At 47.5% G+C, this 20,133-nt stretch overlaps 1 protein-coding gene across 3 annotated transcripts; it reads left to right on the top strand.

Moving 5' to 3' along the window:
- Window positions 1-8,518: 8,518 nt before the first annotated feature.
- On the top strand, window positions 8,519-19,438 carry HES5 (hes family bHLH transcription factor 5). 3 transcript variants are annotated; one of them, XM_026862887.1, is made up of 3 exons: window positions 8,519-8,640; window positions 8,941-9,121; window positions 18,205-19,438. In XM_026862887.1, the coding sequence occupies exons 1-3, from the start codon at window positions 8,575-8,577 to the stop codon at window positions 18,456-18,458; spliced, it is 501 nt and encodes a 166-aa protein (XP_026718688.1). In that variant the 5' UTR covers window positions 8,519-8,574; the 3' UTR covers window positions 18,459-19,438. The 3 variants fall into 3 exon arrangements, with proteins under 3 accessions (XP_026718688.1, XP_026718685.1, XP_026718687.1); XM_026862884.1 differs by lacking the exon at window positions 18,205-19,438 and adding an exon at window positions 9,341-10,422; XM_026862886.1 differs by lacking the exons at window positions 8,519-8,640; window positions 8,941-9,121 and adding exons at window positions 17,387-17,805; window positions 17,940-18,105.
- The last annotated feature ends 695 nt before the right edge of the window (window positions 19,439-20,133 follow it).

The following is a 20,133-nucleotide window of genomic DNA, read 5'->3' as shown; positions in this document are numbered from 1 at the left end:
AATCTGTAATAAAACCATATATTTAAAATAGCTTTTTATTTTCTCTTTGGTTTCACAGTCTGTGAGGGGAAAAATTAGCCAGTTACTGACCATCTTGGAAGAGTTATTCAAGTTAGATGTTCAGTTACCCAAATTAGACCCTCTGCTTCTGCTTTGGTTGGAAGTCCTACGGAAAAGTGGTAACAAAAACTCCTCCCTGTTATAAAGTTAGCAGAGTCAGTGGACTTTACGCTAAGGATAATGAATTCTGAATTACACACCTTCTACTATGGTTCCAAACATACACCCTTGTTGCATAGAAAACTGACCGGCATCCCAAGACAACTGGATGTGGGTGACGTGTTTGACACACGGCGTTAGCAATAGCCTTCCCCCAAACCTCTGCCAGATGTTCGCTCTTCAGGAAGACTTAAAGCTGCTGCTGCTTTCCCAAGTCTTGAGAGATGCTCGCTGCTCCCATCGCTTCTCTCCTGATACGTGCTGCCCAGATGGCCTTTTGGGAGCGGGGTTTCCCACTGAACACAATGCAGAGGCAAGCACCGTTGCTAATGTGGTTTGTAGACAGGCACACTTCCTTTGTGGCAGGAATGAATATAGTTAAGAAATGGTGTGGGAAACGCAGAAGTACACAAACTTCCATAGCTTTATGTTAGTAAGTCATTGGGAGCAGGGACAGGGCAATGCTTCTGAATAGAGAACGGGAAAGGCAGCAAAATGTAGGGGAATCAGTTAGCACCAAGACCTACAGACCATCCTGAGGTGAAAAATAAAATGGGCCCAATCCTAAGGGCCTTACGCGGATCCTCGCTGAAGTCAGCAGAAACTTCGGGCTCCGTGAAGGGTGAAGCACACTGCTAGATTTGGCCCGCAGCTTTTATACCTCCAGAGGTATTTCCTGATTGCCAGTGAACTTGTGGAAATAAAAATTAGCTCTACACCTACAGTGGAATTTATCAAAAGTCCTAATCAGCAAAATCTGAGCCTGAATTTTCACCTGCCAAATACTAAGACCAGAATCTGGTCTATTGTTTCCCATCTCCTTCATCCAAGCAACACAGAATAGCTTAGAAGTATTAACGTAGAGAAAAGCTTCCCCCTAGGACTACTGGTGTAAAATCTGATCTAATTTTCCTAAAAGCCAAGCACAGCTCCTATAGCTCTACATGGGTCATACGAAAGTATGGTCCATAGGAGTCATCTTCTTCCCTCAGCACCGTGCAGCAAAGAGGTGCAAAAAATCCCACCGCAAAACTACAGTGAAGGCTGCCTGGACGGGACCTGCACGGAACTGTTGTTTGTTGCAAACATCAGTCAGGTACAGACCCTGACTAATAGTAAGGGTCTGTGTTTCCTGGGACATATTAAAAAAATCTGGGGAATTAAAGAGGCAAATAAAATATGTGTCTCAGAAGTCTTAGTGTGGGCCAAAACCACCTCTGCCACCTCCACTGGGGCGATTTTCTTTGGGCTCACTGGCAGATGAGCAAGATTCTGCTCCCGCAGCCGCTTTCCCTGTCGTTCCCTCCTAGCCCTTCCTTGCTCTGCTGCTTGGCAATCCCCCGTTTGACCGCTGCAACTTCTGTCTCTCTGCATGGCTTCCTTCACTTTTCCCCTTTTACTCAGGGTTTATTTTCCCTTCGTCCAGTTTTTATAATCGGATTTTTCGTTCTGTCACTCTTTTCCCCTCTGTCTGTCACAGGCAGATGTGGTTTGAGGACAGGAGTGTCTTACAGACCACGCAGACTGTGTGAGTTTGGAGTTCCTTCCAGTTTCCCACACTGCTCTCCTATTCATCGCATTCAGGCGGAGGATAAAGGAAGTGTGCCATGCTACAAGCTGAATTAGAAATGGTGTTTGACTTCCCTTTGTACTTCACAGAAACCTTGCTCTGGGTAGACCATCTGCATAGCACTCACTGTGGAGAGAAGCATTGATCAAGGCCTGTCAGCCCAGCTGGGGGAACTTGGGAAAGTAATTCCTTGTGCCACTTCAGTTCTTTAGGGCTTAACATCTGGCTGGAGGGGGAGGCGACAGTTGATGGTTTAACAGTCTTGCTTCCTTTCAAGTTTGGGATGCTGTTTTGATCCCCGATAAGCCTTTCTGAAATCCTGATTTTAATAACATGGAAAGCATCCAGAAGCCTAGGAATAATGCACTGGCTTTGCATTTTCAAAGTGCTTTACAAATACCAGCTAATGAATTCTCAGCAACCTCCTCTGTGAGATAAGGTTGTATTATTAGCAATGTTTTTACAAAGGAAGAAAAATGAGGCAGACAGAAGAAAACCAAAATTTCAGTATTTCAAATAGCCTACTGGTTGTAGCGCTTCTATTGCCGAGTGGCCATTTGAGACATCTGGTTTACAAAGATGCTCAGCACCCACTTTTGTTTTAATTAGCTCTGGCATCTCTGAAAAGGAGCCAACTCCCAGGCTTGTGGGAGAATTTGGATTACTGGCCTGGACCACACTCGCAGTCATGCACCACCTAGAGAAGCAGATGCAAACGTTCGCCTTTGTACTCAAGTTCAGCAGTGGGTTTTGGAAACGTTGTTTGGTGCCGTTTCTTTAAGCCCACGAAATGGCTGAACAGGAAGATGCACTCAAATCCTTGATCAGGAAATACTTAATGGTCTATTCAACAGAAAATAACTTTATCTCTCTAGAAAGTAAACTAAGTTTTAATTTGTTTATTCATACTCCTGAAGACCTACTAAACCTCAGACTTAAGCTGCAGCTGTCCTTAGTCCTCGTGCAGATCTGTCTGTCAGCACCATCTAATTTTGATCAGCTGCCTCCCAGCAGTTACGGTTATTCTGGGTTTAGAGCTCCTCAGAGGAGAGGATGCTGTGTGCCCTGAATTACATGAACTCTCTGAGTTTACAAGGGACTTTCAGGCCTTAGACACTTGGCCTGGATAAATTAAAAATGAGAAAGGAGCCACAGCGCTTTAGTTAGCGAGTCCAGCGCAGCTGCAGCGTTGTGTGCCCACCACTGGTCCTAGGCAGAAGTCTGCCCAGTGTCCCGAGGGCAGCTCCTGGGGCTTGGCGACAGATGTCTGGTCCTTCGTGCTCCAGATGATCCTAGGGCATGGTTTATGCTACCAGCTACACTGGAGGTGTTCAGGGGGTCCTGGTCCTATTCTTAACCCTCTCTAGACTGTTTCCTTCGGAGTCTGGCTCTGTTTACTGCACTAGATCCCCCTGATCCTGACACACCTTGCCCTGGGCATGGTGATGAGGGCACCCAAGCCTGCCTTGTGTCCCTTGCGAGGACCATGGTCTGTCATGTGCCCTCTGCTAGTGCATGTGCCCTCTGCTAGTGCTTTGCCTGGCTCAGAACTAGGTTATCAACCTTCTGAAAAGTCCTTCTTGCCTGCAAGGCAGGTGCCTGCCTTTGTCAGACATGATCTCCTCATCCTGCTGCCAGCTGAACACGGCAAAGCTGTTCCTCAGTCCTCCAAAACCCACCTGCCTGCCAGGCTGGGACCTGACGCTGAGCCCCAGGACACTTTCACCAGACATACGTCCGTTGTGCTCCGCAGTGCGGTGTCTGGCAGCCGCCGAGCATGAGAAAGTGGATTCTGGTAGGAGCTTACATCTCAGAGCTCAGGCTGAGCTCAAGGGAAGGGGAGAAATTCTGTGGCATAAGGGAGAGAGAATCAGCTTCAGGTTACAAACTTGTTCCCAAGGTAGGGAACAATCAAATGAGGCTCAGGGGACGCCAGGGAGGCTTGTGACTATTATCTCCCCTCTTCACCACTGCCCTAGCTGGAGTTGAGTGATTAAATATCTGACACATGCGGATAGTATTAATTGCTGCTCTTCTAAGGGGAGAGGTGACTGCCCTCCTGTCTGGCACGAACACACCATTCCCATCTTGTCAACGACAGCAAGCGGTTGTTGGGGCCAGACCTCAGGAGCCACACTCTCAATTCTCAACCTGCTCCTCTGAAATATTCTCTCTGCAGGATACCTTCTCCTTGCCAAATGCCTGGCAGCACTGTTTGGTAAGTCTTGTGATTTTTATCATGAGGGTCCCAATGCTTATGGCCTTCCGTAAGGCTTCACGGCCAAGCCTCATGATTCTGTAAAGAGAGAAAATTGACGATATTGATCCAAACAAAGCCCAAATGCTCACTAAAGTTAAAAAAAAAAATCCATCAAAATACTTTTATGGAAATATTTCTGCTAAATCCCTATGACTTTCAGCCCATTTCTCAAAGCCAACTTTTGACATTCGAAAGGTTGGCGGTAACGCCAGATCCTCAGAGATGCTGAGCCCGTTGTAAGAACTGAATACCACCATCTCCCAGAAAAAAACCACCCAGAACAATGAAGGAAGTGCATGAACTCAGCAGCTTCCGCGTTTGTTCCCTCCACTCCCTTAGCTAGCGACAGGCTGTTCCCCTTCCTTGGCCAGAGCCGAGTAGGTGACTGACTGACGGGGTCTGCGTCTTTCAGAGGACTTTTGGGGAGCGTGTGTTCCCACCAAAGCCAGCGCTATCTGGGGTGTTTTAGAGCAAAACTCAGCACTGTCTGGCAGCGTGTGTGAGAGAACTGCGGGGTCTCAGCCCTGTCGCTGAGATGGGAACTAACTTAGCGCTGGCTGGCATAACCACAGAGCAAGGTGTAGCTGCGTCCCCTGGTAGAAGCGGAAGGATAGAATCTATTCCGTGGTTGGTTTATATGGGTTTTTGGGGGAGGAGGGTGGTAAACACGTAACATGGTGGCTCCCGCAAAGCCTGCTCCCAGGGCAATGTGTTCCTTTGAGACATAATTGATTCCTGCCATCAGGCACCAGCCTGCTCTCCCCCAGGGTCAGCGCTTTCCCACATCCAACCCCATTATCCCACAGACCATGCCTTTTGTACAACACACTCCAGCTATTCATGTGCAAAGCAGCTGTAATCCCCAGACCTTTCAGAGTCAATATACCAGGAAATAATAAATCCCTCTTGTGCACTCTTGAATATGCCGAGAGGTGACTTGTGGGAATTTCAGCTGGGCAGAAAAATAATAAATTCTCCTTAATTTTTAATTATTTGTAATACTCACTGTGGAAAGACTATGTCATTGGTGCATGACTATTTCAGGGTCACCCACACAAGCAGCTATAGAAATTGCGTTTGCCTCTAACAACCCTGAAAACGCAGATCAAATTGTCTCATACGTAACTTAACGATCAAAGTCCACTTCCCTTCACTTAACGCACCTGGGAATGGCAGTATATTAAGCATTCTGGATCTCAAGAAAATTAATTTAAAAAGGTTAAACCTGTGAAGAATGTGCTTTACAGTAATAAAAGACCCCTTTTTGCCAGGGTTCTAGTGTCTAAAGGAGGCAAGATAATGCCGTGCTAATGACATCTAATGGAATATTTTATAGAGTAAGTCTAATAACAACATAACTTTTTCCCCTAGAGGATGCAGATTTCACTACACTTCCACTCTGTTGGTTCACACAAGCAGAATTACGCTTGACTTGAGTGGAGGAAGCCAATCCTGATTAGCAAGTCTTGCAGGATAATCTCTTTACATATCGCCTCCCATGCCAAACAAGTTTTTAAACTATTTACTGTGTAGAATGTAATATCATTGAAACCCCCCCCCCCCCCCCGAGCAGAACATGGTAGGCAGGGTTAGGGGGGCTGGGAGAAGGGATCTTCATCCGTGACACCAAATCAAGCAGTGGCTCATAAGTTAAAAACTGCCAGAGGATCATTAGGGTTCACCTCGAACAAGCAGTACCCTGTCTTTGCAAACCCTGTCCAAGAAACCTCCACAGAGCAAGTCACAAGAGTATGAGGATGACGAGGGGATGTGGTAATACAGCAGAGGTTTGTGCTGCTAAAATTCAAAAATCTTAAACATTAGGACACATCCACCCAGCAGTGGTAAGGTGTGAGTGTGGCACAACATACAGACCCAACAGTTTCATCAAACATTCAAAGATAATTTCCACACAGATGTGCCAGCACAGGTCTCCTCGGGACCGTGGAAGGTGTTCTCATTGCTACCGTCTTCCTCGGTGGTGCTGCCACTAGCACATCAGCTGTGAAAGTGAGGTCAGAGCTAGCTTGGTCCCAAAAAGCCTCCTGTTTCACCTGGGGCAACAAGCCTTTCCAGCCGTGCTGACCGTGGGCTGGCCCGGGCAAGAGATGAAAGCTGGCTAGACTGAGCTTGCACACCGGACAAACCCTGCAAGGCCCCGCACCTCAGACACGGCCTCGGCTCCCGATTCCAAGAGGGCTCAGTGAAAGAGTTTGTCAGCACCACTCCCATTTCCCAGAAGGGCAAACTGAGGCACGGTGAAGCAAACCAGCAGCCCCTGGGACAGCCAGGGCTGCAGCTGAGCTCGCTTATTCCTGCTGGCCACCCCAGTGGGTGCACACCAGTATCTCTGCCCCCTTGCCCCACGTTGCCCCTTTCTCCTGGTAAACACAGAGCTCTGAGAAACCCCCGCCCGGCCGGCAAACAGGCACCTTTCAGCCTTCCTCGGTGAAAAAGCCGTGTGAGTTCATCGTGCCTTGACAGAAGTGCAGGCTCCACAAAGGAGTTATTAGCACCAGGCTGTGTGGGTTTGAATTTCTCTGCGTTTCCCATACTTTTCCCCTATTGATAACATTTCTTGTTGGGACAATAGAAGTGTGCCTTGCAACTACTCACGACATTAGTGACGGTGCTTGAGCCTGAATGATTTAAAGGGAAAGAATCCAACTCCCAAAAGACCATCTGGCTATCAGTTATAATACAGCAATAAAGGTCAGGGCTGCTTCTCAGGAGTTGGGAAAAAGATGGGTTTTGACACTGAAGAGTCTCTTCAACCAGCTTGGTACATGCCTACCTGTCAGCTCCTAGCTTCAAGGCCTGCCACCATCGCTCCCTTCCTAGGAAAGGGGTAACACAGGACACCAGCTTCTGGAAGAAGGCCAGCCAAAGGACGCAGGAAAAAGGGCAACACCTTAGTATAGCTGGCAGAAGCTAGGGCATAGTCTCTGAGCTGTATCTTATTTTGTATCATAATCCTTTGACTGCTTCAAAGTGTTCCTGAGATGTCTTGTCTCCTGGCTTTCCCACAACGCAGGGAATAAAGGCCTCCAAGGACAACATCTGCCCTTCACAAAGAGCTAAGCCCATTCAGGCCCATACAATGAAAACCACGAAGCTGGCTGTTTCAGTGACACCTCCCTCCTTCCTGTCAACTGCCCATTAAACTCAACTGCACTTCAGGATTTTCAAGTAAGAAATTGTCTTGGGCTTTCTTACCTCCCCACACGCTTCCCTCCACCATTTCCACTTCCAGATTCTCAGCCACGCTCCTGCACACAAGCGGAGCTCTGGGAGAAGAGGAGCTCACCTCTGCCTCAGGCTCTACAGGCTGGACCCTCGGATGCAGCACAGCTTGTCTCAGGTAGGCTCTGGGTTATATTCGGTTCTGCCTCAAGGACTGTATCCAGGCAGAGATTTTTCTCGTAATACAAAATCAGAACTGACCTAAAGCATCCACACAGCTTCGTTCTTCTTATTGCCTTTGCCACAAAAGAAATAATGTTTGCTTCATTTTTACTGACACAAAATTTTTATATCCAAAGATGGGTCTCGGCTACTAAATCCCAGTCACAACCTGCCTCTGAGTTCCCAAGGCTTAGGGCTTCTGGGCTGACTCTGAGGCTATTCTTTAGTCCACCTTAACCACCACTCTTATAAATATCTGTATGAAAGAAAGAGAGTAGAAAAGGGAACAGAAAGAGCTACAGCGGTGACAGGGCATGGGCCCAGTTCTGCTGGGAGGTGTGTGGCTGTCCTTCACGAAGGCAATGGGAACAGGGGTGCAATGGGCTCGCAGACCCCGGTGTGTTCAGGGGAAGAGAGAAACAGAGGTTACCATTTCTGTTTGCTTCCCATTTCCTACTTGCTCACCCTGTCTATCCAACATCCCGCCTCCCTGACTGTGGATCCTCCACAGCAGTTGGAAATGTCACGCAAACAAACCCGTTTCACACTGGTAACACTTTGCCTCACCCATTAAAAGTGAAATGACTGTGTGGACAAGTGCAAATACACCCTCACTCCGGCAAACCAAGCGCCCTCTCTAGCCAGCAGAGCTGTCCTTGGGGCTGTTGGCTTTAACCCCAACAGCGCTCCCCTTCTTCTTTTCCCGCCTTTCCCCAGAAGCGTGCCTCCTCCGCGCCACGAATGTGACTAGCACATGCAGGGACTCAGGAATGCAATTGATCCCAGACAACCAGCTGGAGGGTCAGTGTTTTCCCAGCTCCCTGGGCAGCCCCGAAGAGCCACGCTGCACACTCCACCAGCCAGCGTGGGCAGAAGGTTATTCTCTCCGGGGCATTTGCAATCAATGTACCATGCACTAATAGATGCTTCCTCTATTGTTCAGCTGTGTGCCTGGATTGGCTGAACGGCTGTGGGAAACACCAGCGATCCCCAGACTCACATATCTGCTGAAGCTCCCCGACGTATAAATAGCGGCAGTTGGGAGCTGCCAGAGCATAGGCAGACGCTCAGCACAACGACCCGACGTGGGGGTCTGTGCCCAGGACTGAGAGCGCCAAGAATGGCTCCCAGTAACACTCTCCTGCTCCACATGGAGGAGAAGCTGCTGCCAAAAGAAAAAAATAAAGTAAGTAGAGCCCTTGACAGGATTGGAAAGGCTGGCCTGCGCTCTACGCAATGGTCTGCCTCTATCAAATAAACCCTACATGAGATAAGGAGGGAGAAACTGGTCTGGGGGAAGGCAAATAGGTCAAAGAGATAAAGGAGACTATATAGGTTTTTAAAAATTAAATTGAGCAGGGAACAGGTAGGCAGCATCTCCTACCAAAAGGAAGCATCTTTGAACATGTGTGTTTTGGGGCATCAGAAGGGGAAATTAGGTCAGGTCTCAGAAAATCCTCAACATTCTGCTCCATCTCTTTTACAGCTGAGGAAGCCGGTGGTGGAGAAAATGCGGCGTGACCGGATTAACAGCAGCATCGAGCAGCTGAAACTGCTGCTGGAGAAGGAGTTTCAGAGACACCAGCCCAACTCCAAGCTGGAGAAAGCCGACATCCTGGAAGTGGCCGTCAGCTACCTGAAGCAGCAGAGCCAGCTGCAGGACCAAAGTGAGTGCAGAGCACGTACTGCCCACGGCGTAGAGCCTGCTCCCGCGGGCCTCTGCCCTCCCACACAGCCCCGGGGGGCTCTACCACACCGGGCCTCCTCACATGAGCAAGGCTCGTGGACTCAGGCTCTTGAAAGCAACCTAACGCATGAATCACCACTGTCCCATGCTCTGGTCATGATCTTAACCCACTGCATTTGCTTGTTTCTTTCTTTTCCAGCATTCGTTCACAAGAATCTAGAGCAGGACTTTAACAGCGGATACCTGCGGTGCCTCAGGGAAGCTATGCATTTTCTGTCCTACTATGAACCCAAGAAGGAAACTCAGGTGCAGCTCATCAAGCACTTCTGCAAAGCTCAGATGGGGGCAGATGCCGTGTACTCTCCCGCCCTGCGTAGTTCGCCTCTGTCACCCTGTCTGTTTGCCAGGAAGCAACCTGCCCAGAAGACTGTTCCTGCCGCTCCTACCATCTGGAGACCCTGGTAGACCTGCTGAACTTTGCTCTATTCCTTGTGTTTTGCTCCAAAACCTAGAGGGACCTGTGATTTAATAGTTCCTCTTTGAAGTAGGAAACATTGCTTTCCAAAGGCGGGAGGGGGGCAGTTACTGTTTTTCTGTCACAAGAAATGAGGGTCGCTGAGTAGTTTCCCTTCATAGTGAAGGACTGTGTGTGTATCTTGCAGCAAATTTGCTGCTTTTATTGGTGGCTCCTAGCCAAAGAGAGGACCAAGTTCTGCGGTGATTTAGAGCGCCAAATGCCCTTCGGTTTCCATCACACTTTTGCTTGGCAAGGCTGTTGAGTCTGTGGCTGTCAGTGGAAATCTTTCTAACTCCCTGGGTCACTGGTTCAAGTGCTCCATTGTCTCTAGATAATGTATTGACCTTTCTATAGAAGGAGCACTTTGAGGAATGTATTTTGTATCATAAAGAGAGTATCGAGCCTTTACCTTCTGTGTGAAAGACATTAAGAAATGCTGATTCTTCTGAAGGTCCTATGCTATTTTTGGTATATACCTTCTTACAGAAAGTTACGATAACAGGTAGCTCCAGGGAAAAATCTCTTAATGTCAGTATGCGCTACTCTCACTTGAGGGGTAATTGATGCCTTTTGTAAAGGATATACCTGTGATATACCTTAAGGAAAAGAGGGAGAAAGGGAGGCAATAAGTACTTCATAATCATTCACTGAACATGCTAAAGAGCTTAAAAAGCTTTTATAAAGTTGTGATGTATTCATCCTGTGTGATGTTCAACTTTGGTGTCTTCACTGTACAATACAATAAAAGTGGTTTTAGTCATTAATCCTTTAGTTTGAAATTATTAAAATGGCTAATAATCCTGGACTAAGTGTTGCACGTAGACTCCTCCTGCAGTGAGGAAGCTCTCAGGAGGTGTCATATTGCCGAGTGCTTCGTTCCAGTACATAATTTATATTTGTGAAATTCATTTGGCAGAACAGGATCTCAGATCCTGCAAAGCAGCAACCAATAGAAAAGTTATCAAAAATTAACATGGACGTAAAAATGAAGTGACATATTGGGAGGTGTAGACCCAGATACCTGATAGCAGCCTATTCAGACTTCAACAAAACACTAATTTATCCCCCCCCCCCTTCCCCATTAATTTGCCCACCAACCTGGGTTCAGACTTAACGCTTCCTGCCCATTTAGGTGGTAGCAATGTGAAAATTCCTAATAACTTCCAAAGAGCTCGGCACCTGACTCTGCTCGGGGATCTTACCTTCCTCTCTGAGACTACCCACAATGGGGTGAACTAGGTTTTGTTGTCTTTCTCTGACCTAAACATGAATTTGGTTTGGCAATAAGAGAGCTGCTTTCTCAAGTGACGTGTGCCTGTATATGGCTACAAGTAAACATAATTTGACAGTGAACAGATTGAAAAAGCGTTTCCTCTCCTAATTTTTTTCCCCATACTCTTCTCCAATCATTTTATTCTTTTTCTTTTACATCCACCTGAGGGTCCTAAACATGCCATGAATAGGGCCTGTGCCTCAGAGTTGGGAAAACAGCCACACTCCACCAGGCTTTCGAGTTTGTTTCTACTCCGCCTGCTGTAGAGATGGTCTCTTTGCCAAGTATCTTTTAAATGATCCCCCCTTGAGTTTTTTACCCCACCTCAATTCAGAAAACAAATCCAGCATATCCTCTTACACGGAGATTTACAACCACCTGCCTCCTTGGCTTGCACCAGCTGAGTGACCCAAACTAAGCAGCCGGGCTTCCCGTGAGCCGCAGGGAGAGGCACTGCACAGGTCTGTGCGCAGGCTCAGCTCGAGCCCTGTTAGACTCTGCTGCAATTCTCTCTGTACCAGCCGCGTGAGTCCTCTCTCCTGAGGATTAATTCAGCTGCACTCTGGTGATGTGAGGAAGAGGAGCACATATTGTAAGGGATGTGCCTGTCCTCCTCCCACACAGCTACAGAGGGAGTGGGTGAGGTGAACCAGCAAAAAGGGATTCAGAAGGTATTTGGGGAAGCAGGAAGAAAAGCACGAGAAGGGAATCCTAAAGCCGCCCTAGAGCACCTTAAATACCAACAGCCTCTCCAAAACACAGCACTTTCCCTGGTAACATTCACTCACTTCGCCTTAGAAGAATTCCCATTCATGGCTCAGTGGGGAATATTGACCTTTTACTTTCCCTTCTCTTCCAAGAAAATAAATCTGCACAAATAATCCGTTCACAAAAACATCATCTAACCACAGTAACACATCGATTTGGATATATGGCAGGGAACCCTCTCCTTCTGCCAGAGATACAGTAACAGCATGAAACACCATTGGTCAACAATTTCAACTCTCCTCAGATTCCCTGGGAGAGATGCCCTTGAAAAGATTTTTTTCTAGCACAGGCTTTTTTTCCTTAAACAAAAGGAAACCTAGAATATCTGATCTTGCCAAGCGGCCGCTTAGTTAAGCAAACGCAGATCTACTAAGCTGACAAGGCCAAACTGCATCCAAACCCTGCTAGCTGTACCTGGCCAGTCCTCACTTGCTCTGTGATGAAACCCTCTGCTGTAAGGAAAGGCCCAAAAAAACAGCTAGCCAGGCCAACAACATATTGCTCTACCTCATTACGGTGGCAGGGATGCTGCTGGTTATTATTTTACCCTGAACACTGGAACTGGTTGAGTGCTCTTCGGCTGTCTGCCAGTGCAATACAAGGTGGGTTGTTGGTACAGTTCTGCAGTTCATCAGGGGCTGACACCAATCCTGCAGATAGATTTATTCTTCCTAATGAACTACTAAGTAATTTGGTAGATATTTTTAGATTTTATGGTTGCTTAGCGATCTTGAAAAAGTCCTTTCACCTTGCTGTGCTCAACTTGTCTTTGTCAATTAGTAACAAGCTTCTGAATCCCAGCAAAATTCAAGCTGTTCATCCGCGCCTGTGCGTTTTTAAATCAAGCCTAATTAAGGCAGTTTGTGGATAGGAAGTTTTGGGGAGTTCAGACTCAGACAAAATGCAACGTACCCCAAAGCACACCGCAACCTGACTACGCACCACAGGGACTGGGAAGAGGGTCACACGTGGCACGGAGAAGTCTGCTGCTATTATGTGGACGGGTGTCTTGTGCAGGTAACGTGTTACCCCCCAAGTAAACCCCGGTGTGACCATCACAGCTGGCAGCATCACTGCAGTCAGCTTAAAACGGAAAAGAGAAAAGGAAACCAAAGAAGAGCTGCACAAACAGAAGACTGTTGGATCTGAACCCAGTCCCTCTAGCTCTAAGCTAACACGGGAACGGGCCACAGAAGTGACAACTGTGCAAAACTCCTGTGAGATCACAGTCAGTCTTCTAAGGCCAGAGCTCCTGCCGCCTGTACTGGCACGTCTCTGGGGAGACACAGCTACTGTCGCTCAAACCATGGGCTCTGAGTCTCACTTACGCTGAGGCTGTATTACATTCCTCTGGCTGCAGCGGGGACTTGATCCTGCCTAGCTGTTAGCGTACACGGGGTTCAGACCTACTGTCTGCAGAGCAGTGTAAGGGAGAGGAACCGTCAGCACTTCCTTTCTGGGCAGGGGGGAGAACCCAAACCCCACCAGAAAGCCCCCATTTGCTCCAGGGAGTCAGATCCACGGCTGGTGCAAGTGCACATCGCTTCTGGTTTTCTGCCAGCCCAAGCCTTGCCCCTCTGGGCTTTAGTTTACCAATTACCTGAGAGCTAAAAGCCAGATCTCTGCTTTCACCAATCTTAGCACAGCAAAGGTTATGTTTACAATTTATTAATTATTATCACTTTTAATAATTGAATGCAAAGCTTCTTATTGCTCCTCTGTCCCCTGGGGTGACTCTCCCCTGCTCCAACACATTCCCACCCTTAGGGAAGATGTTGTTTATTATGCTGATCCCACATCCCAGGAATACTCTCCTGACAAAGCGCCTATTAACCTCAGAGTGTGGGCCTGAGTTTCTCAGAGTTTCCCACACTTTCTTCCCTATTTATGACATTCAGAGGGCCCACAAAGGAAGCGTGCCTCACAACAGCCCACATTAGTGACGCTTTTTGGCTCTGCATTGTGATGACCAGCAATTCCTGTCCCGATAGACCATCTGGAGAGCTATTTTCCCAAGGAGCACATTGATCGATCAGTATTATGTGAGAGCCCTTTTAAAACTTGGGAACATTATGCTCTTTGACACTAAATAGGTGTCTTGAGAGGCGTTGTCAGAAAGATTTTAAACCATTTAAGGAAGGCACAGAAAAAATAAAAATCGTAATTATTTCTTTAAAAAAAACACCATCAATGGCATTTGTGAGACAGGCTGACATGAATGTAGGAAATGGTCTAAAATAAAAATGCCCTGAAAGTGATATAGAAAGGAAAGCTCTAGGCCATCAAGTTGCATGCTCTAAGTACAGCCACAGACGTACAGAAGCGCTGCTTGTTAAATCTGCCTAACACAGACAATGAAAGTCTGGTTTTCTGGACTCTTTTCTGACAGTCTACCTTCCTCCAGACTTGTTGCTGCAGTGCAATACACTGGGCTCCCCTCCATGGAAAGCCAAGTATCAGATGGGCTAAGCAAGCTGTTGCTATTACAAGTAGTAGCAGCTTTAGTGAAAACAGTGTGTGTAGTAAGTCTGCACCTGGGCTGAAATCACCACCTACACACCAGAAGAAAGCTCCGTGGCCCAGTATCAATTTCTGAGGCTAGCGGTCCCCCAGCTGGTTTGATTTATGGACTCTAATGAACACAGGCGATAGCCTTGCAGTTGGTCCGTTACCCTTCCCGGATCCTCTGTGGCTGTTCCTCCACTTCGAGCAATCTATGGCACACAGATCACACGCCGTAGCTCAGGGTCAAATGGTGAACATCTAGAGCTGGAGACAATTAACACAGGGGTTCTTGCCTTAGGAAAAGCTAGGACTGCTGCCCGGTGTGCAAGGGCTGTACGTACACTGACCACTGTTTGCACGTCTGTTTCCCCTTGCACTCCTCAGTTTTTCTACCGAGTGAGAGTGGAGCCACCTCCCTGGTTCCACATGTGATTTTGCATCTCCATGATGCAACTCATGACCGCTGTGATTTACAGAGACACAAGGCCACTGAGAGAGAAAGAAGCCTCTTTGTCCACAGCAGAGCTGTCATCTCTCCAGAGCGGGTCCAGATTTCACACCATCCTCCAAAGAAGGGAATTGTGTCACATTGTTTAGTCATCTCCACATGTTTGGCAATTTGGGGGATTTGTTTCTTGCAATCCCTCATTCCAAAAACAGGGAAACCCATGCTTCTGAGCCTCGGACAATCAATCTTTCACTCTGGCTCTGCAGCGACAGTCAGAGGGGCACAAACTCCTCCCATGGATACGAAGGACAGTGACGAGGATTCGGATCACAAATGTGTTTCAGCCAGATAATTGTGCTAACAGCGGAATTTTTAAAAAGCCCAAACTGGGCAAACTAGTTACAGACTTTTAACAGAGAGCAACAGGACTGCCTACAGCACACGATCTTTTTTCCTTACTGAAATCCTTGCAGGACGTGCATATTGCACAAGTTCCATACAAATAGATTCTAGGGACAGCCTTAGTCTAGATTATTTATTATCCTGAAACATCAGTTGGGAAATATTGTTGTAATTAAGTTTTCAGGCCTTAATAATCGAACGAGATGGAGCGGGACTATTTTTTTTTTTTCTCTTTTGTCCATCAACAGTATACAGAGGGTAGGTGAGGCAGGCAAGGGGGGAATGGAAGATTTGCTGTATCTTTTGAACTGACAGGGAGAGGGGGAGAGAAGCTGGGAGTTTGTGAGCGCAGAGGGCTGTTGTTTTGTGTGCTCGCTGCAAGGCAGCATGCCTGGTTCACCATTCACATCAGATGGTGCAAGTCCACAGTTCGGAGGATTTCCCACATTGCCCCATTCACAGTGTTAAACTGTCAACAAAAGAAGTGTGCCTCTGTGGGTCCTGAGAAGAAAGCTCACGCCTGCTGCACCATCTGCCCAGCACTTAAAGGAAGGGATAATGCTTTAATCAGTGGGAGTTGGTTTAGCCCTTTGGAGTCCAGGGGCATTGTGCTGGGGATAGGATGGCATTATTGAAAACCACTCATTTCATATTTCCAGAACTGAAAATTGGGTCAAAGCTGCCCTTCCCATTTCCCTGTACCTGCTGCAAACATATTCCTTCCCACGGCGTGCGTGGCAGGACCTGCTGTCCGTTCCATCTCATGCAACCCCTGAAAGAGATGCACAAAGCCCCGGGCTTGACTTCAGGCTCCAATAATGGCACAAACACATGCAGCCAGAGATTGCCCTGGCTGTGAGCAATACTGCTGATTACAAGCTGCCAAAATAATTCAGGGAACTGATTTTGAATAGGACCCATGCTCCCTGTTCAATTATAGGTTTTTGACAACCATCCACAATTAAAATTGTTACACCCTAAGTGATCCATCTAAACGTAAAGTGTCTTTGGGCTGGGAAGGGAGGAGGGGAGAATGCCTGACCTATGAAAATCACTGCCATGAGAAGCCAGGAAGTTAAAAGGAGGGTTGTAAGCTTCAGGTTAATAACTAGTTACAGGATCATCTTTGCAGGATCATGCCCTTCTGTGCAACAACCCCACGTGTGCTGGAACACGTTGCTATCTATGTACCCACAGAGAGGGGTGTTGGCCCTTATCAAGAGGGATGCTGAGGGCAGGTGAAACAGGCTGACTGCAGCTGACAGTGAAATGAAAGGTTTCCTCTCTGGTTTTGAAAGGCAGACACAGGAAATAGGGGTTTCATGAATGTTGTTGGTGTAAGAAACAGGTATTCAAAAGCGAACACCCTCCACCTGCTAACCTCTTAGCAACAATTTAGCTTTACTCCCTGTTCTAGCCCCTGACCACGGAACATGCATTAAGGAAAAAGGAAATGACGCCCATGCATGACTACCCTTAAACCCACAGAGCTCCACATACTGCAGCTGAAACAGATATACCATAAAGCATAACTGGGAATTTGTCAATATGAGGCCTCACACAAGCCTGACTGACAGAGTGACTAGCTTTGGATTGTGCTCGGGGGGAGGGAAGCAGACCTGAGTAGGCAACCTAGAGTAGCCTGAAAAAACATATCTCAAAAAGGCAGCTTTAATCCTGGATCCTATCTGGTCCTTTCCACTTCATTACCTGCGTTCATTGCAATACACATGGCACATATACTGAGAAAGCCCAAGAATGAACAGTCACAGCACATCCTAGCACCCGTATTTACCTCCTGCAAGTGGGATAATACAAGCAGAGTAATGGACAAGAATTGACTTTTCACTGCATATCATCCGTAAAGAGAAAATATATTTAGGGGCTTCACGTAGAGTCTCAGGACCAAGGGAACAGTGAGGCATTTGCAAAGTGGCATGAAATTAAATAGGACATGTTTGGGAAAGGCATCATAATCGTTACATGTCACGGGCTGCCATAGGAAAGCCCAGATTACCCAAACAAAAGCAAGGAATTGCTCTGAATATCACTTATAGAGGCGCTCTATTTAGAGAGGAAAATATTTCAAGCTAACTACTTGGCACAAATTGTTTTAAGGGTTCTTCCCTCGATTTTAGTCTCTAGTTGCCTGAAAATTATCTGGTACTGTATTCATCTAAGCATGGTTTAATGTCAATGAAAGGGTTTAGTCCCTCTAATTCTGCATCTTTTCTTTTTCAACCTCTCTTTTGGTCATGGGCACAGAGCATTATCTCTTCCTGGGATCAGTCTTCTGTGCTTAATTTCACCGCAGCCTGGGAAAAGGCAGCACATTGAGATGTTGACATTCCCAACATCAGGCAGAAGTTTGATTATAATGACGGCAAACGCTTTCCCACGTTCCTACCCCAGCGCCGTAATGTCAAGCCCTATTGTGTCACACACTGCCCAGTCCACCTGCTCCTTTGGGAGCGGGGTATTATCCCCAGGCAATTCACAGTCAATTTGCCATGCTGTAATAGATGCTTTCTCTATTGTCCCGGGGCAGGCGTGGATTGGCTATCGACTGTGGGAAACTCAAAGTTGCTTAGGACCCATACATTTGTATGCAGCCACCACGTATAAATAGAGGAACTCCTGGCTCCCTTCTCCACCTGCTAACCAGCAAGCTCCGAGCTGAAACCAGCACTTGGGATCATGGCACCCAGTGCTCTCTCCCTGGAAATCCTAACGCCCAAAGAGAAGAACAGAGTAAGTATCTGCTGTCCCTGTGACCGCGAGGGCAAAGAGCTGAGAAGGGCCGAAGCCCCTTGGCAGCAGGTTATATAGAGATGGGAAGGGGAAAGCCTCACTGCTGACTGTCCTCTTCCCATTTTGTGTTCCAGCTCAGGAAACCCATTGTAGAGAAACTGCGGCGTGATCGGATTAACAGCAGCATTGAGCAACTGAAACTGCTGTTGGAAAAGGAATTTCAGAGACACCAGCCCAACTCCAAGCTGGAGAAAGCCGACATCCTGGAGATGACCGTCAGCTACCTGAAATACAGCCGAGGTGAGCACACCCCCGATCACACTTACTGCCCTTACTTTTAGGCAAAACTCCAGCCTGAGTCTCTCTGTGTAACACTTCTCTCCTCTTCTGCCCTTTCAGCTTTTGCAGCATCTGCCAAAAGCCTACAGCAGGATTATTGTGAAGGGTACGCCTGGTGCCTCAAAGAAGCTCTGCAATTTCTGTCTCTCCATTCGGCAAACACAGAAACACGGATGAAGCTGATCTGCCATTTCCAGAGGTCACAAGCAGTGCCTAAAGACACTGGTTCTTCTTCTGCACCCACTTCCACCCACCAGCCCCCTGCAAAACAAGCGGCACTGAAACCCTCCTGCAGCCTCTGGAGGCCTTGGTAGGCCAAGAGTACGCTTACGCGTTCCTGGACATTTGCTCATATTCCAGAGGAGATCGTGACTTGCTATACAAGTCCCCGCACTCCTCTCACGAGTAGGGAAGAATTTTTTCCTTTTGCAGAGCATTACTATGCTTGGATATCTGCTTCCCTTCTTGCAGAAGGACTGAAAAGATCCCACCACGTGGAGAGAAAGTTATTCTAAAAGAATGTGAGATGTAATCCTCCAGCTAGGAGGACTGAGAGGCGATGTTCAGAGAGGAACACCGACTGTTCTTAACCTTAGTGAGGTTGAATGTGTACATCTGTTGAGAAAGCAGTAACTTCTAAGATGTTCAGGCTAGCATTTTCAGAAGTGTCCGTTCAGGAGGAGCCCTTTCCTCTGACCTGCCCCGCTTGAGACTCCTGAGTGTCCCAGATATCCACACCCACACTGCCTGGCTGCAGCTGTAGCCGGGGAGGGGGGGTTAAGGTGTCTCAAGCAGAGCAGCTGGTCTAACGGGACACATTTGAAAACCTAGCTTTCCTGCGGGTGCCATAACGGGTTCTATAATATTTATAGACTGTACTGAGCATGCTCTGAAAAATGGTTAAACCATAACTTAGACTACGTAGAGGAAATTCCTCAGGATGTCTTGCTCACAAAGTCAGAGTACTGTTTGTGAGGTTCAGGATATGTCTGCCTTTTATAAAGGCAAAAGCTCATTTTTATATCCTTATAGGAAAAAAAGTTACGGCTGTGTTGTCGATTTTACGAGAAATATTTATAAAAGTCTTTCATTAAAGGCAGGTGTACAAATTATATTTACTCTTTGGTACCCTACCACCAGGGGAGAATGTGAATTCGTTACTGTCCTTGGAGGATGAAATGACATGTTGTGTGTGAGCTGCACCGATTGTATAACCCGTGCCAGAAATTATCCTGAACTTCAGAAGCTGCAGACACTTTTAACAGCGCAAAAATAAATAAAAATCTAATTAATAAACCCAGCAAGTTATTCTTTCTTGAGTAGTTCGCATAGCTGATTTCCCTGCGGTCCCTGGGGTTAAAGGACACGAGACAAAGATTTCAGTGAAAGCAAAGATATTCAGAATTAGTATTTAATAGCCTCACTGGGTTTGCGTCCCTTGGGAGCCCCTGCAGTGCTGTTTTCCACCGCAGAGAATACACAGCTACGAAATATCAAACCCCAGCCCTCCCAACGCGAGACAAAAATAGAGGCATGCCTAACCACCAAATTCTTTGGAAATTTAGAGCCGAGAGACTTGTCAAGAAAGGTCACAGCAAGGGCAAACTCAGGAAAATTCATGCCTGACTCCCAAACATAGAAAGTACTTTTGATTAATAGATTTACGTTTGCCAAGGCCCTTCCCCTTACGTCTCACGGATCCTGTGGTACGTACCCGAGTCACAAAACAGCCGGAACCGCAGGGAATTGAAATCTAGGTTTTTGTCTCGAGGGGAGACACGTATGGCTGCTCGATACGCCTCTACATGAGGCTCGAGTCAGCAGTGCCTTGCCCTCGCACGTTGCACCGGGAAGAGAGAGGGTGTGCGGGCATCCCCGAGCCTCGGGCTGCGGGCGGGCCGGGCACCGGGCACCGGGCACCGGGCACGGCCCCTCACAACGTCCCTTCGCCCCCCGGGGTCTCGTTTTCCCGCCCGTGAGGTGCTGGGG

Source organism: Athene cunicularia (assembly GCF_003259725.1).
Source record: "Athene cunicularia isolate RWA chromosome 21 unlocalized genomic scaffold, athCun1 chr21_part1, whole genome shotgun sequence".
NCBI classification, from domain to species: Eukaryota; Metazoa; Chordata; class Aves; order Strigiformes; family Strigidae; genus Athene; species Athene cunicularia.
Note: the sequence above shows the minus strand (reverse complement) of the source record. Positions and strands in the feature narration are given on the sequence as shown.